The sequence below is a fragment of the Pleuronectes platessa genome, chromosome 16, assembly GCF_947347685.1.
Source record: "Pleuronectes platessa chromosome 16, fPlePla1.1, whole genome shotgun sequence".
In the NCBI taxonomy this organism is placed as follows: Eukaryota; Metazoa; Chordata; class Actinopteri; order Pleuronectiformes; family Pleuronectidae; genus Pleuronectes; species Pleuronectes platessa.
The window spans coordinates 24,127,534-24,145,265 of NC_070641.1; the positions used below are offsets into that span (position 1 = coordinate 24,127,534).

At 40.7% G+C, this 17,732-nt stretch overlaps 1 protein-coding gene across 1 annotated transcript; it reads left to right on the forward strand.

Annotated features, from left to right (window-relative positions):
* Positions 1–4,238: 4,238 nt before the first annotated feature.
* Positions 4,239–4,820, forward strand: LOC128459145 (antifreeze protein Maxi-like). Its single transcript, XM_053444247.1, has one exon. The coding sequence runs from the start codon at positions 4,239–4,241 to the stop codon at positions 4,818–4,820; it is 582 nt and encodes a 193-aa protein (XP_053300222.1).
* The last annotated feature ends 12,912 nt before the right edge of the window (positions 4,821–17,732 follow it).

Sequence of the window (17,732 nt, forward strand, 5' to 3'; positions counted from 1 at the left end):
GCACGAATCACTGCCTGTCTGACCGACATCTCTCAGTGGATGTCTCAACACCACCTGAAGATTAACCTTGACAAGACTGACCTACTTTTCCTTCCAGGGAAAGACTCTCCCATCCATGACCTGACTATTAACTTTGACAACTCTGTGTTAACCCCCACTCAGACGGCTAGGAACCTGGGCGTAACACTCGACAGCCAACTCTCCCTCACTGCCAACATTACTGCAACAACACGGTCCTGTAGATTCATGCTGTACAACATCAGGAGGACACGCCCCCTTCTCACTCAGAAGGCGGTGCAGGTTCTGGTCCAGGCTGTGGTCATCTCACGCCTAGATTACTGCAACTCCCTCCTGGCAGGTCTACCTGCTACTGCCATCAGACCTTTGCAGCTCATCCAGAATGCAGCAGCTCGACTGGTCTTTAACCAACCTAAATTCACTCACACTACTCCTCTCCTCCGCTCCCTTCACTGGTTACCAGTAGCTGCTCGCATCCGGTTCAAAACACTATTACTTGCGTACCATGCTCTGAACGGATCCGGTCCAGTCTACATCCAGGACATGGTCAAACGTTACACCCCACCCCGTTCACTCCGCTCTGCTTCGGCTAATCGGCTCGTTGCTCCCTCACTGCTAAACACTCATCAAAAACACGACTGTTTGCCGTCCTGGCTCCTAAATGGTGGAATGAGCTCCCCCTTGACATCCGGACATCAGAAAGTTTACACATCTTCCGCCGAAAACTAAAAACATACCTCAACCGACTTTACCTTGAATAAAAAAAAAAAAAAAAAAAAAAAACTACTAACAACTTTTGAAACTAACACTTTAGTAGCACCTAAATGGCACTTACTTATAGCACTTTGTAGTTTTGCTTTATTTTGAAGAAATTGTACTTTCTTGATTCTTGTCGTCCTTGGCATGAGATACAAAAAGAGACACACCACTACAAAGACACAAAACTACTACAAAGACACAAAACGATGGAAGAGAAATAAGTGAGGACAAAATATTTTAAAATGGCCACAAAGAGGTAAAAATACAATAAAGAGACAGTAGAACTACAAAGTGTGTCTTTCTATGGCCGTGTTGACTCGACCATAGAAAGACACAACCAAGGACTCACACATTCATACACACACACAGCTACCTTTCTGTCTTATTTTTAAACCAATGCATTTTACAAAATGCTTCTTCCAATAAAAACACCCCATAGAAACAGCCACGTTTTCAGCAGTTGATAAATTATTGTTATCTTATATTTTCATACAATTGCTGTTTTGCCTGCTGCTATGATCCATCTACTGAAGTGTTCAAGACTACACCGCCCTCTAGAGGACAGGGTGGGTATTGCAAAAGTGTTCAATCAAACGATGACATTTTATTTGTGCAGATCATATTCACAAACCACAGTTTCCCTCATCGTACTCAACAAGGTGCGACATGTTCTGTCCAGAGAGAGGAAAGAATACATGTTTATTTTTGTATTTTATTTACTCCCTGTAATTTAGAGTTCTTCTTCCACTAAACGTTTGAATTAAACATGATTCACTTTACTGCACCGACATGTTTTATTCAATCACTTATAACAAATATATGATGTATGGTGGATGAGGGTTGTCTCTTTTTCTCATAGAACCACAAACATTAATAAACTCTATGAAACTTTATTGATAGAGTGTATTATATTGATCAACTGAACTTCTCATATTAATTTACATATATATATGTAAATTAATATTAATATACATTGATATTGATTGATGTGACTTATTGGTAAATAGAGAAAAAATGCTTAAATTTCCATAAAAATCAAATCCATTACTTCATGAAGTGTGTTTTCTTCTCATCTGAACCACGTTCTTCCTAAAAGACAGAAGTACGAGATGCCAAACTGCTTAAACATATTTAAACTAAGTGCATTTTTAAACGTTTACCTGATGTGACATGATTTTATTCATAATTAATTTAAATTAATCACATTTCTAGTTAATTCGGCTCTCACGTGATCTACATTGATATCTTGATCAAAAAATGGCATTTTATTTGTGCATTTTTATATTGTTCAATAAAAAGCTGAAAGACTGTGAACTGGGTCATAGTTCACTTTGTGACCCAGTTCTCTGAGATGAATCATGTAATGGGATTTTTAATACATAACACGGCAAACAATTATCTTCTGGTTGATACAATTCATACCCAGCTGCGGCTAGGGGACAAAGCACTCTTGTCACTTTGTCAGACTCGAGTCTATGGCCCTGAACAATGACAAGTCACTTCCTATATCCAAGTAGAATCTCCTCCTTCCGTAGAGGAAGAATGTCATCCAATCAGCTCTCTGCATTGTTGCGATCAGGCTTAGATTTGGTCACCTTCAATCTGAATGAGGACCCCTTTGAAGTCTCACAACACAATGACATCAGGCCTCTGCTGAGACCAAAGAAGAAACCTGTTTCTCAGACCCCTGTAGTCTGCTCAGTTAACACCTATAGTCACTCCGTTGTTTCAGCACCAGGCCCAGGAGTCTCCACACATTTGAGCAGAGCACGTCACGAACACATCTCAGTGTTACCAAGTCTAAATCACACAGAAACACATCTTGGAATAATATTCTCTATCTATACTTGTCATTCTTTCATCATACATATCTAAATACAAAATGTGCCATGACAATCACCTCCAATCTTCAGACTCAGAGTGTCGTGTTTTCTTCTGTGATGAAGGTGCAGCAGAGAACTGGTTCATAAACAAACAGAGCAATCGTTTCGGATTAACTTCTTGTTGTAACGTGTTCATGACCTAGTTTCAGAAGCAGTTTGTTGATTTGTCTGGCATCATATGTTAAAACAGGTTGGAACACTGTGTGAGTCACGTTCAACTGGGAAAAACAAAGTGAACTGGGTCATAGTTCACTTTGTGACCCAGTTCACACATCATAATCACATTTCTCAGAGATGAATCATCACCAATCTTCAGAGGCTGTTAGAAACATCAGAAATATCTTTGAGTCAAACTGAGTGTTTGTACCAAATGTGAAGAGATTCCTTTAAGGTGTTGTCAAACAGTCAAAGTGGAATCTTTCTCAAACCAGAGATATTGACGTGATCAGGGCTCATGGGACATCTCCTTGTTTTAATGCTCTGATCATGAAGTTTTATGTTTATGAGTCTGTGACACTTCAATTTCTTACTATACATTTGAGTGAGTATTATATACATGAGTGATATGGTTTAATTTTGAATTGTGCATTTTACTCAGAAAAATTATTTGATCTTAAGAACGAGCTGCTTTCTCTATTCACATTTTAAAATGTTTCAAAGATTTAAAGAAAGCTTCACAAGAGGAAATTCAACCAAGCTGTCGTGCAATACGAATGTTTATTTATTATTTTTTACACGAGCCACGCACAAACTAGCGACACAGAACTTTTTTTACGCCTGCACTGAATCGCACATGCAGGTGATGAGTTCCATTTAAACTGCGCCATTCATTTTAATAAGGCAGGAAACATCCATTTAGAATATGTTACAAAACAAGTTCATACTGGCCAGGATGTTCGCCACACCTTCCTTTTGATGTGAACCAGTCGGAGCCGACAACCTGCTGCGTCACAAACTTGAAGTGAATAAATAAGAGCTGCTCCCTTAAAGTTTTCATCAGGACTCACACACTTTTCACTGTTGAACACTCAGGTACGTGAACACTCACTTTGTTTCTCCTGCAAATCTGGTTTACTGTAAATATCTTGGGAAGGAAGGAAGGATATCTGCATTATCCCAGAGGGGCCATTTGTTTTACAGCCAGCGGTAAAAGATGGAGATCTTCATCCGTGTTCGTCTGATGGAAAGTTTGTTCTGTAACCTTCAGTGGAAGAAACAAATTAATGTGTTCAGGCCTAAACCTGAAAAAATCTGAGCTCTGTTCAGATCTGATCAGCTTTGTTTGAATGATATAAAACGGATGGAGTCCCTGTTTGACCCTGTTTAACACAAGATGGCCACGTGGACCATCTTAATTAACATAATGTTTTACATGAGCACTTCCTGTTTTCAGGAAGTGCTAATGATTTTAGTTTGAAAGAAGAAGCTGTCATTTTATATTATGTTGTTGGGGGGGGGGATATTGAACAATGTCATCACTGGGTTCGTTGAAAGTGACGGACCAGTACATGTTGTGATAAATAATATCATAATAATTATAATAATACCATTAATTTCTGCAGAATCATTAAAACTAACATGAACGCCCCAGCCAAAGCCGCCGCAGCCGCAGCCGCCACCGCCGCCGCAGCCACCGCCACCGATGCTGCCGCAGCTGCCGCCTCCACCGCCGCCAGCGCTGCCGCAGTTGCTGCGGCCACCGCCGCCGCCGCCGCCGCCGCCTCCATAGTAACCATCAACGCCGCCGCTGATGCCGCCACAGCCACCGCCGCTGCCGCAGCAATAGCAGCCAAAGACACCGCCGCCGCCGCCGCCGCCGCTGCCGCCACTGCCTCCACCGCCGCCGCCGCAGCCCAATCAACCATCAACGACAAAGCCGCAGCCGCCGCAGCCACCACCGCCAACAACGCCGCCGCCGCCGCCGCCGCCGCTGCCACCACCGCCGCAGCCGCCGCCGCAGCCACAGCAACCATTGACAAGGCCGCCGCTACCAAGGCAGCCGTCGTAGCCTCCGCTGTCGCAGCCGCCGCAGTCACCGCCGCCACTGCCGCCGCCGCCGCCGCCGCAACCCTTGGGGCTGCCGCCGCAGAAGCCGCAGGCGTCGCCGCGAAAGCCGCCGCCGCCGCTTCCGCCGCCACTATCGCCGCCGCAGCCCGTTAATGATCATGGTCGTCTTGATGTGGGATCATGTGAACATCTGAGCAGCGAGATGTTACCAATCTGCTGAATAAACCTGAGAAGCTGTTTGTTGAAAACCAAGTGTCCTGTTCATTTCATCACTGAAACTCCTTCACACTTTCTGTAGATCATGTTTTTAACACATAAACCTCCAGAAATCATGATGCGTCACGTTTGGACTTTGGGTTAAAATACATAAGATATGATATGTTAGTGATCTTCAGAGGTGTAAAAAGTACTGAAATATTGTACTCAAGTAAAAGTACCTTTACTTTGATGAAATTTTACTTAAGTACAAGTAAAAGTACCCATCAAAAAAATCTACTCAAGTAAAAGTAAAAAGTAGTTCATTTAAAATGTACTTTAAGTAAAAGTTACTTAGTTACTTCCAACAACTTGATGGGGGCCGCTCCTATACAGCACAAAAAGGACAAGGGTTCATAAATCCAATCCAAAAACAGTTATTTTTAATTAAAGGAGAATCTTTACATATATAAGTTCAATGACGTTAAAAATGTCAAACACTAAACATTTAACATGTCAACACAACATTTAAGAAGTTCTGGGAGGACATGTCAAGACATGAACCACATGACAGCTAAAATAATAAAGTTAAAATGCCGCTGTCCCACTCTATATTTAAACTTTTGGTTAAACTTTGGTCCACCTTTAGAGCACTAGTCTACAAACTCTTGTTGAGTTTGAACAGCAGTTGGGGGGGGGGGGGGGGGGGGCGCCAGGAGTGAAGCGCCAAATGTTCTAGGGCCTGCCCTGTGTAGCGCAGTGATTCTCAAACTGTGTGGTGCGGAGGCATATCAGGTGGGGCGCGCGACCGGTACGGGAAAATGCGAGGTGGGACTGCTCCCTGTGCAGTGTTGTGCATGTCGCGCATATTTTCGCGAACAGTGAACTTTACGATCAGTTTTCATATGTTGAACGTGCATGTGAGGGAACGTCATCCACTCTATGCAGCATCTACCACTGCAGTGAGAGTTGCCTTGCGCCCTGAACTATGTTTTTTTTTACTCAGTAATGGACGTAATTTCCAATGTAGCGAAGTACAATACTTCAGTCAAAATCTACTTAAGTAAAAGTAAAATTACCCATTTCAAAAACTACTCAAAAAATTACAGTGTACACAAAAAACTACTCAATTACAGTAACGTGAGTAAATGTAATTTGTTACTTTACACCTCTGGTGATCTTAAAGAGGTTCTTGTTTCATTATGCTAAGCTAACAGATGACGGACTGCAGCTTCATATTTACACGTAGACTCCAGGAAGTGATGCCAATGTGCTGTCTGAAACCTGCAGGTCTACAAGGTTTCATAACTGATTTAGATTATAAAATACTGACTTATTATAAAAGTAAAAGTACTACATCAACAATCCAACTTAAGTAAAAGTAAAAAGTACTTACGCAATGGGTTGCCTCTCAATGTCTAGGCTGTGCCATTTTGATAAAGAATGCAGATATAGCTACTGGTAATACTCATGCCTCTACAAATGTCACTACTAGTAATATTTATAAGCAACAACATTTGTTTATTGGAAAGGTTGGTGTACTTCTTATGCTTACCCTCTGTAATACTGTTCACACTCTATCTTACAATTCTGCGGATGAAAAGTTATCTAACAGGGATTATCTGCATGGTTAAAACCATTAAGACAAACCAATAAAGACAACAGGTTATATCTTTAAATCTTATATTTAATTTTAAACGTGTAAAAAATAGAACATGGAAAACAACTAAAACTGGTCAGAACAAGGCAGATCTTAGAATGAGAAATTTAAAATGAAGGACCTTGAAATGATAATTTGACCATTGGTCAGGCAGTCAAAATATTCATCTTCTGAATATTTTGAAATGGTTTAGACGGAAGGAGAAATGTTATACTTTTATTTTTAAAATGTAGTTCCTGAAAAAGGAAAAAGATCGCTAAATGGCAGGTGTTCCTCGTTGTTGCATGAAAACCATTACTTTTAGAGAAAGAAAGAAAGAAAGAAAGAAAGAAAGAAAGAAAGAAAGAAAGTCGTGTTGACTCGACCACAGAAAGACACACAACCAAGATTTAAAAAACACTATATAAATGTATAATGTGATGGGATCTATGTTGTATCACAGACCTAATTCATCACACTGTGGGATGATGGACACACACACACACACACACAAACACACACACACACACACACACACACACACAAACAGCTACCTTTCTTCCTTATTTTTAAACCAATGCATTTTACAAAATGCTTCTTCCAACTAAAAATCCCATAGAAACAACCTAGTTTTCAGCAGTTGATAAATTATTATTATCTTATATTTTCATAAAGTTGCTGTTTTGCCTGCTGCTATGACCCATCAACTGACATGTTCAAGACTGCAGCGCCCTCTAGAGGACAGGGTGGGTGTTGCAAAAGTGTTCAATCAAACAATTAATTTTATTTGTGCAGATCATATTCACAAACCACAGTTTCTCTCATCGTACTCAACAAGGTGCAACATGTTCTGTCAAGAGAGAGGAAAGAATACATGTTTATTTTTGAATTCATTCACTCCCTGTAATTTAGAGTTCTTCTTCCTCTAAACGTTTGAATTAAACATGATTCACTTTACTGCACCGACATGTTTTATTCAATCACTTCAAATCAAATATGTTGTGTGGTGGACGAGGGTTGTGTCTTTTTCTCATAGAACCGAAAACATTAATATACTCTTTGAAACTTTATTGATAGATTGTATCATATTGATCAACTCAACTTTACATTTTAATTTACATATATGTATATTAACATACATTGATATTGATTGACGTGACTTAATGATAAATATCAAAATTTTAGAATCTAAATAATATTAAGAAAAAATGCTTCAATTTCCATACAAATCAAGTAAGGAACACCTCATTGGCAGGGCCAGCCGACCCCATTGCCTTCACCCTTCCTGGCATGGTGAATTTTTTTAGCCTTTTTTTTGTGAGTGAAACGATTTTTTTAACTATTTGACCCTGAATTGAATTAGATGCATATTTTTGAGTGACATGAACACATGGAGAACAAATTATTATCCAGCAATTCACTCTAATAATAAAAAGAATTAACTGAATATAATGAGAATCTTTCTTAAACAGAAACCTGTCTTGCTTAACTTAAAACCGTATACATTACTATAAAACAATAGATAGAAAGCAGAACATCCATCCTGAAATAGTGCATATTTTTGGTGCAATAACAAAACAGCAAACAGAACGTCTGTAGAATAATTATAAACAGATGTAAGCTATACCGCCCCGTAAAGCAGTGTCGGCATCTGTGTCACTATCAACCATGCTGCTTTGTTTTCTTCCAATATCTTCTCCTTATTCTTCCTCATCTTCCACTATCTTCTCCACGAGCAACAATACTGTCATATATGGTAGTTTAATGCACTTGCCCATATACTGCGGGTTATACGGTAGTTGCGGACGCATGTGGGTGACGCTGGTGATGGGAAGCTCGGATCATTTTACCGACTCGGTTCTTTGAATCTCGTTCAGTAAAATGTTTAATTCCTGCATTAAAATAATGTATCATGACAGTTTGGATGATTTTAAATGGTCTTTTATTATCACACTAGCATTTAATTATCACGGCAGACAATTACGCTGCACTGAACTGTAAGTAAAGTACCAAAAAGTTAAAATAACGAAACCTGTAATTATTACTTGTGAACGAATATAATTCACGTCTTACTAAACCTAGTCATGCGAAAGTGAACGAGGTAAACAAATCCTTTCTGTTTCCTCTTCTGAGCGATGCAGGTCACGTGGAAAATGATCCAAAGACTCGTACCCGGCAGATTAACTAATCGTTCACCTCCCGACTGTGTCTTCGGATCAATGATTCGTTCTTCTGCTGGATACGAGTCTTTGGATCCTTTTTCACGTGACCTGCATCAGCCTATGCAACAGTCCCGATGCGCGGCCACGAGAAAATGAACGAATCTCTCTTTGAAAGGACTCGTTACTCCCGAGTCCTTGTAAGGATTCGTTCAAAATGAACGAATCGTTCACGAACCACACATCACTAGGTGACGCATGTTGTGAGACACGAGATACATTAAAGGGAGCTGTGCAAATAAGAAGCCTCTATAGCATTGATTTACAAGTACCTCCTCGACCAATGGGATGAGCGTATTCTGTATCATCGTACTCGTGTGTGAATATGCTGTCAGCTCATTGATCCCAGAGCAGGATATTGTCTGGGAACAAGTTTACTGTAAATTTTCATATAAAGCGTTATTCATTTTCCATTGGCCTTTAACTGGCCATTTTTTTAAATCTCACAGTAATATGGGACAAAGTGCGTCTCTTTTCAGCTCAATACGGGACGATTCCGTTTTTCAAGGGACGGTTGTCAACCCTAGCTCTGGATCACTCCGGTTCCTCTGCTGAAACCTTGCTGCTTAGCTTAGCTGTAGCCGCTGTTTCCCTCTAAAATGACCGTGATAAGGTTAGCTAAATCCTAACAGTAACCGGGCCCATCTACTACCTAAACGTGTCAAAACTCCATTACATAATAAAACATTCAGAGTTTCCGTTTATTTCCCTGACGTCACTAAGTGTGTTTTCTTCTCATCTGAACCACGTTCTTCCTAAAGGACAGAAGTACAAGATGCTAAACTGCTTTAACATATTTAAACTAAGTGCATTTTAAAAAGTTTACCTGATGTGACATGATTTTATTCATGATTAATTTAAATGAATCACATTTCTAGTTAATTCGGCTGTCACGTGATCTATCTTTTAGTATCTTGATCTATAAATACCATTTTATTTGTGCATTTTTATTTTTTTATTGTTAATAAAAAGTTGAAAGAGTGAGTGTGTCGTGTTTTCTCCTGTGATGAAGGTGCAGCAGAGAACTGGTTCAGAAACAAACAGAGCAATCGTTTCAGATTAACTTCCTGTTGTAACGTGTTCATGACCTAGTTTCAGAAGCAGTTTGTTGATTTGTCTGGCATCATCGTGTTCAAACAGGTGGGAACACTGCGTGAGTCACGTTCAACTGGGAAAAACAAAGTGAACTGGGTCATAGTTCACTTTGTGACCCAGTTCACACATCATAATCACATTTCTCAGATATGAATCATCACCAATCTTCAGAGGCTGTTAGAAACATCCGAAATATAAAGCGAGACAGGGAGTGAACCTCAGACGATAGAAAATAAATTCACGCAACGTGATGCACTCTGACCTTTGACCTTTGACCTCTGAAATGTAATCAGTGAGTCTGTGAGTCCAAGTGAACGTTAGAGACAAAAGGATTCAGTCGAGGCGTTCGTAAGATAACAAGCTCACGTGAGTCAGAGTGAACGTTACGGGGGATTCGGATAAATGACCTTCACAAGAACATGTGGTCATCGTGACCTTGACCTTTGAACTAAAACACCAAAATCTATTCAGTTCATCTGTGAGTCAAACTGAGTGTTTGCACCAAATGTGAAGAGATTCCTTTAAGCTGTTGCTGAGATATCGTGTTCACAAGGACGGGACGAACAAACAACCTGGAAACACGACGCCTCGGTTTGTTAGATTGATGATTTCTGAACCAGTGTGTTGGAAAGTGAAGAATTGTATTGTCTGAGACGAAGGCACCGTCGACACATGAAAGAAGCACAGAGGAGAAACCTCATCACTGAAGAGTCACCACATGTTGTTCTCTCTGTGAAAAGCTGCAGCGAAGAATTCAGACGGGAACAAAGAAGTTCTCATCAGTGAATCTGAGTTAAATGCACTTTACCATCGAGTTAAACTGTTGCTGCATCTTTTTAAAGTTAAATCGACTTTTAGAACGGTTTGGTTCAAAGTGTCCCTTTCAAAATAAAGTCCCCTGGTTTGGTTCAGAATCATTATTCCTTCATCACACAAATAAAACAGATCAAAAGTCAAAGTGGAATCTTTCTCAAACCAGAGATATTGACGTGATCAGGGCTCATGGGACATCTCCTTGTTTTAATGCTCTGATCATGAAGTTTTTATGTTTATGAGTCTGTGACGCTTCAATTTCTTACTTTACATTTGAGTGAGTATTATATACATGATTGATATGGTTTAATTTTGAATTGTGCTTTTTACTCAGTAAAATTATTTGATCTTAAGAACGAGCTGCTTTCTCTATTCACAATTTAAAATGTTTCAAAGATTTAAAGAAAGCTTCACAAGAGGAAATTCAACCAAGCTGTCGTGCAATACAGACGCAGGAGTCATCCATTTAAAATGTGGTACAAAACAAGTTCATACTGGCCTGGATGTTCCTTTTTAATTTTGTTGTGAACCAGTCAGAGACGACAACCTGCTGCGTCACAAACTCGAAGTGAATAAATAAGAGCTGCTCTCTAAAAGTTTTCATCAGGACTCAGACACTTTTCACTGTCGAACACTCAGGTAAGTGAACAATTACTTTGTTACTCCTACAAATCTGGTTTACTGTAAATATCTTGGGAAGGAAGGAAGGATATCTGCATTATCCCCGAGGGGCCATTTGTTTTACAGCCAGTGGTAAGATATGAAGATCTTCATCTGTGTTCGTCGGATGGAAAGTTTGTTCTGAGACCTTCAGTGGAAGAAACAGATTCTTGTGTTCAGGGCTAAACCTGCAAAAATCTGAGCTCTGTTAAATCATGGGAAAAAACTTTTAAATTAAGTCAGGGCTGGAAAACTATTTTATATGCACAGAAGAAGAAGAAGTGATCTTTAGTTCATCACTGTGGAAACATCAGCAGCAGTTAAAGTCTGTCTGCTTCAGTATCACCGGCCAGTTCCAGTGCTCATGTTTCTGATCAGCTTGGTTTGAATGATATAAAACGGATGGAGTCCCTGTTTGACCCTGTTTAACACAAGATGGCCACCACGTGGACCATCTTTATTAACATAATGTTTCACATCAGCACTTCCTTTATTCAGCCCTAAACCTAAAAAGGCCTCATGGAAACTTCCTGATGATCTGGTGACACCTGCTGGTTGAAGGAAACAGAGTTTGAGAGGCAGAAGAACAAATGATTTTAGTTTGAATGAAGAAGCTGTCATTTGATATTATGTTGTGGGGGGGTCATCACACACAGATATTGAACACTGTCATCACTGGTTTCAGTGAATGTGATGGACCAGTACATGTTGTGATAAATAATATTATCATAATAATTTTTATAATACCATTAATTTCTGCAGAATCACTAAAACTAACATGGACGCCCCAGCCGCCGCCGTCGCAGCCACCGCCGCCAAAGCCAAAGCCGCCGCAGAAGCCACCGCCGCCATGGCTGCCAAAGCAGCAGCCGCCACCAAAGCTGCCGCGGCCCTTTTAGGATCATGGGCGTCTTGATGTGGGATCATGTGAACATCTGTGCAGCGAGATGTTACCAATCTGCTGAATAAACCTGAGAAGCTGTTTTTTGAAAACCAAGTGTCCTGTTCATTTCATCTCTGAAACTCCTTCACAGTTTCTGTAGATCATGTTTTTAACACATAAACCTCCAGAAATCATGATGCGTCACGTTTGGACTCAGGGTTTGAATAAATACATAAGATATGATATGTTAGTGATCTTAAAGAGGTTCTTGTTTCCATTATGCTAAGCTAACAGACGACGGACTGCAGCTTTGTATTTACACGTAGACTCCAGGAAGTGATGCCAATGTGCTGCCTGAAACCTGCATTCTCTGTCTAACCAGCAGAGGGCAACACAAAGAAGTCAGTTTCTAAAGAGGTCTACAAGGTTTCGTATCAATTGATTTAGATTTTAAAATTATTCACATTTCTGATTTCTCTACAAAAATAACGCATTTTAGTTCTCACCATCTCTATGAGTATTCCTACTTCAAATTCATATTCAGGTGAAGTTTTAAGTTTTCCCCTGAATCAAAAATGTGTCCCACACAGACAGGTCTGTGGAGTATACATGATTTATGTAGTCAAATTTTGAATTGTGCGTTTTAATCAGTAAAAGTATTTGATCTTAAGAACGAGCTCCTTTCTCTTTCTTCTCAGTCGATCCTCTTTTGGTTCAGAGGGTCGAAGAATAACATGAAGAACTTTGTGGGACACATTTTTGCACACAACACACACACACACTGAAGATAAGGTGAGTTTCCATTTGAAACACATAAAGACGAGTTCATCTCTTACATATGAAGATGTTGTCCCTCACAGATGTTTGAAGTCACATGTTGTTGTTGACAGGAAGTGAAATGCAACTGAGGTAATAAAAAATGATTTAAAAACACTTATTCAGTGATACAAAGCTCCAAGTGACACGGAGAAAGAAACATTCCCCTTGACTGCTCAGATTCAACCAAGCCGTTGCGTAATAATAATAGGGTTGCAAAATTCCGGGAATATTCAAAGTTGGAAACTTTCAATGGGAATTAACGGGAATATACGGGATTATACGGGAATAAACTGGAATTAACGGGAATGAACTGGAAATGTTGTGGATAATTTATACTAACTGTATTTACCTTGTCATATAAAGACGTAAATATAAACATTTTGTTTTGTCATAGGCTGATTTGAGTCCTGAGGAAACTTTGGGAACATGACTATATGCTTCTCCATCTTTGTGTCATTCTACACATAGGTCTTTGCACAGTATTTGCAAATGTACACAGACTTTCCTTCTACATTGACATTGAAATGTCTCCACACATGAGATAGTGCACAAGGCATTGTTCTGGAGAATAAGATGATAAAAAAGCTTGTCAAAAAACTGAGATATAAATAGTTAGTGTATTTTACAATATACAATACAGAATTTTACAATTGATGGATAAATTAATCGAAATAGGCTAGATGAACAGATGAACAATCCTCAATCAGCATGCTAATATATTTTCCCCAGTAATATCATTGAAACTTACCTGACTAGTCCTGCACAGTATAGCAGGCCTCAATAGCCCTGCTGTAGTGTTCAGGATGCTGGGAATTATCTGTGCATTTGATGGAAGAATGCAAAGTGGAGGATTGAAAATTCATCATGCATTGTGCATTCCTTACATCTTTAAAATATTATTAGTAAAGAATTGAATGATTTTTTTATTGCTCAGCATTTAAATTGTGTATTTTTTTGTTTTTTTTAATTCACAAAATTCAAGAGCTTAACTTCCCTTGGAAAGTTTCCGGAAATGTTCCACCCCTTTGCGGCACTAAATAATAATAATATTTTTTTACATGAGCCAAGCACAGACTAGCGACTTTTTTACACCTGCAGGTGATGAGTTACCATTTAAACACAAAAGATTAATTTTAACTAGAAAATTCCTCCTACTGAGAAATTTCGAATGGGTTCGCAAGTTTTTGGGGGAAGAGAGACATACTGTGTCAATTTGAGAGAGAGAGAGAAAATGTACCAGTAAGAGAGATAGAGAGAGAGATAAAGAGAGAGAGAGAGAGAGAGAGAGAGAGAGAGAGAGAGAGAGAGAGAGAGAGAGAGAGAGAGAGAGAACAAGAGGGAGAGAGAGAGAGAGAGAGAGACTGGCTGGTTTAAGATAGAGAGACAGACTTGATCAGTAGATGGCGCTGTTGGGACAGTGTCTTTATGAAACCAAAGGCCTTCTCTTCGCCTATACGTGAAGTCAAAAGCCTGAAACCACATGTTCCATTTTTCTGGAAAAAGCCAGAGCACAGCGAACTCAGTCTCCCAGGATTCCTCAACTTGACACAGAGGTGTGAAAAGCCACAAGGGTCACTCCTATTGGTCACTCTGGACCCCATGACCTGTGAGGTCCCGGGGCAATATAAGGCCACTTCTCCCCCTCCTCGATCTCTTTCTTCAATCCGTCTGAGGGCGGAAGGATGTCCAGCCTCTCTTGCTGCATTGCAGACAGGAGAAGCCTGATTTCTCCAGCTCGTATCTTCTCTACGCGTCCAACTCTACGAGAGGAGCGCAAAGGTTCAGCTTCCAGCTCATCTCACCAAGGAAACCTCCTCGCAACTCAAGCTCTACCAAACTCCTAGTAGCAACTCAATGTCCTGCAGGGGAACTTCAACCAGCAACTGAGTTCCACAGCTCAACAGAAACGCGAAGGCAGAAACCATACGACCAGCCAAAAGACTTCACAGAATTGCGAACTGAACTGCAACTTCCTTTTTCCCTTTTCCTCGGACGAGTAACACAACTGGGCTTAACAATTATACTAGGCTAAGCAAGACTGTTTATTCGATTTTGTGTGGTGTTTTTTAGTTTGATTTGTGTTGTGATACTTTGGTTATAAGTTATTCGAAAGTAATATTAGTTTGCTAGGCTCCTCAGAGTCTTTCTTTGCATTTCATTCTACACCCTTTGTCTAATTTAGCACCAACACAGACACACGCATATCTCTTCACATAGTTATCTCCTCCCCCGTTACCTGTCGTAAAACCACTTCAAAAGAAGGGGGGCTGTTTCTTTAGGTTGACCAGCGACCATCTTAGAAGCACACAGGAAGGTGCTATATATATTGTTGTTCAATATTTTTTTTTTTTTTTTATATTGTTGTTTTAAAATTGTTGTTTGTATATTGTTGTTTGTACAGTGCACAAACCACACCAAGGCAATTTCCTGTATGTGCAAATATATATGGCAATAAATGATTCTGATTCTGATTCTAACCTTTTGGACAGCCACCATTTTGGGAGAGCTCTGATCTACATAGACACACACACTCACATACACATCTTTTTTTAGTTAGCACATTGTTAGTAATTTGTGTTTTTATACTATATTATATTCATAAAATATTTTTCTTTCAGAAATGTTCTTTCATTAATGTTGCAGCAGAGAATTGGCGCAGAAACAAAGAGAGCCAAGTTTCAGTTTAACTTCCTGACGAAACGTGTTCATGACCTCGTTTCAGAAGCAGTTTGTTGATGTGACTGAACCATCGCTGGCATCATCGTGTTTCCCACAGGCTGGAACACTGTGTGAGTTCGTTAAACTGGGAAAAACAAAGTGAACTGGGTCACATTTAAACTATTGATTTAGTTCATGAGATGTGTAACCCTAACAAACAAACACTGTGGAACACAGTGTTTGTTTGTTCCACAGTGCTCCATCGCTTGGCTGTCGACCAATCTGCTCTGATTGGTCGACAGTCAAGCGATGACTCAGGCTCCAGTTACTACAAAATAGATTCACACTCACCTGGATGTTCACCACACCTTAATTTTGTAGTCAACCAGTGCTCCCTAAAAGTTCTCAAAATGACTCACTCACTGTTCACTGTCGGACAATTAATTTTCTTATTTTGGACAATAAGGTACGTGAACACTCACTTTGTTTCTTCTATAAATCTGGTTTTACTGCAAATATCTTGGGAAAGAAGGAAGGATATCTGCATTATCCCCGAGGGGCAGGCACGTGCACAGACATTTTGGGTGGCAGGTGCAAAAAAAAAAAAAAAAGGGCACCCATTTTCAACTTATACTACTGTTTATTATGAACCCTCATTTGTTTTACTAGTTGATGGCCTGATCTAAGATAAAAGAGAGCTGCTACCCTGAGCTGCTTGCTGCAGTTCCCTGTCCTGCTTTTGGAGTCTCTCTTTTCTGGGCATTATGCTGCAAATTTTTTAAATGAGATAAATCAATGTTGTGCATAATAATCAACAGTATTATGCACTTTTGCATAATCTCTATAAAGCTGACAACACAGTCCCCACATTTTTTTTTACTGTTTTCTGACAGAGTTGAAGTATTAGCAGCATTACACTAATAATATACCACAATATACCTCACCAGACTGGCATGTAGATCAACTTAAGACGTACCTCATTTCAATGATTATGATTTTAAATGAAACAAAACTAGGGAACTTGTCTAATTTGTAGAACAGTAAAACTGCCTTTAATTTCTCTGCCTGCCTGTCTGTCTGTCTGTCTGTCTGTCTGTCTCTCTCTCAGTCTTAATTAAACATGACAAACGTCAGTAAACAGCTGGACAAGGCTTTGAAATCCAGGTTTCCTGAGTTTTGGGGTTTGTTTATTTTTCAGGAATCACGGACCAGTTGTGATAATGTTTTCAGCGGCGCTAATGTTAGGGTTAAGGTTCATTTATCACCAAACACCGTCGGAGGATTGCACAATCACCGTCATTACCTGTTTGTCTGATGCTGCGGGTCAGAGAAGAAGTGGCTGCAGCCATTTGGCTTCAGCGCTGCATGAGGAGGAGGAGCAGGGAGGGGCGCGGGGGGGGGGGGCGACATTCTCACAAGAACTCAAATAAATGCCTCGTCAGATATCAAAACACATTTGGGGGGAATTGATGACAGAGAGAGTAAATTGTATTCTTAAATATTCATTGATGAAGAACAAATGATTTTAGTTTCAATGAAGAAGCTGTCATTTGATTTTATGTTGGGGGGGGGGGGGGGTCATCACACATAGACATTGAACACTGTCATCACTGGGTTCCGTATATGTTGTGATATATAATATTATCCTAATAATTATAATATACCTTTAATCTCTGCAGTATCACTGAAGCCAACATCGACCCCGCAGCCAAAGCCGCCGCAGCTGCAGCCGCTGCCGCCGCCGCAGCCACCGCCGCCGACGCTGCCGCAGCTGCCGCCACCATCGCCGCCAGCGCCGCCGCAGTCGCTGCGGCCACCGCCGCCGACGCCGCCGCCGCATCCATAGCAACCATCAACGCCGCCGCCGCCGCCGCCACAGCCAACGCCGCTGCCGCAGCAATAGCAGCCAAGGAAACCGCCACCGCCGCCGCCTCCGCTGCCGCCGCTGCCTCCGCCGCCGCCGCCGCAGCCCAAGCAACCATCAACGACAAAGCCACAGCCGCCGCAGCCACCACCGCCACCACTGCTGCCGCCGCGGCCGCTGCCACCGCCACCACTGCCGCAGCCGCCGCCGCAGCCACAGC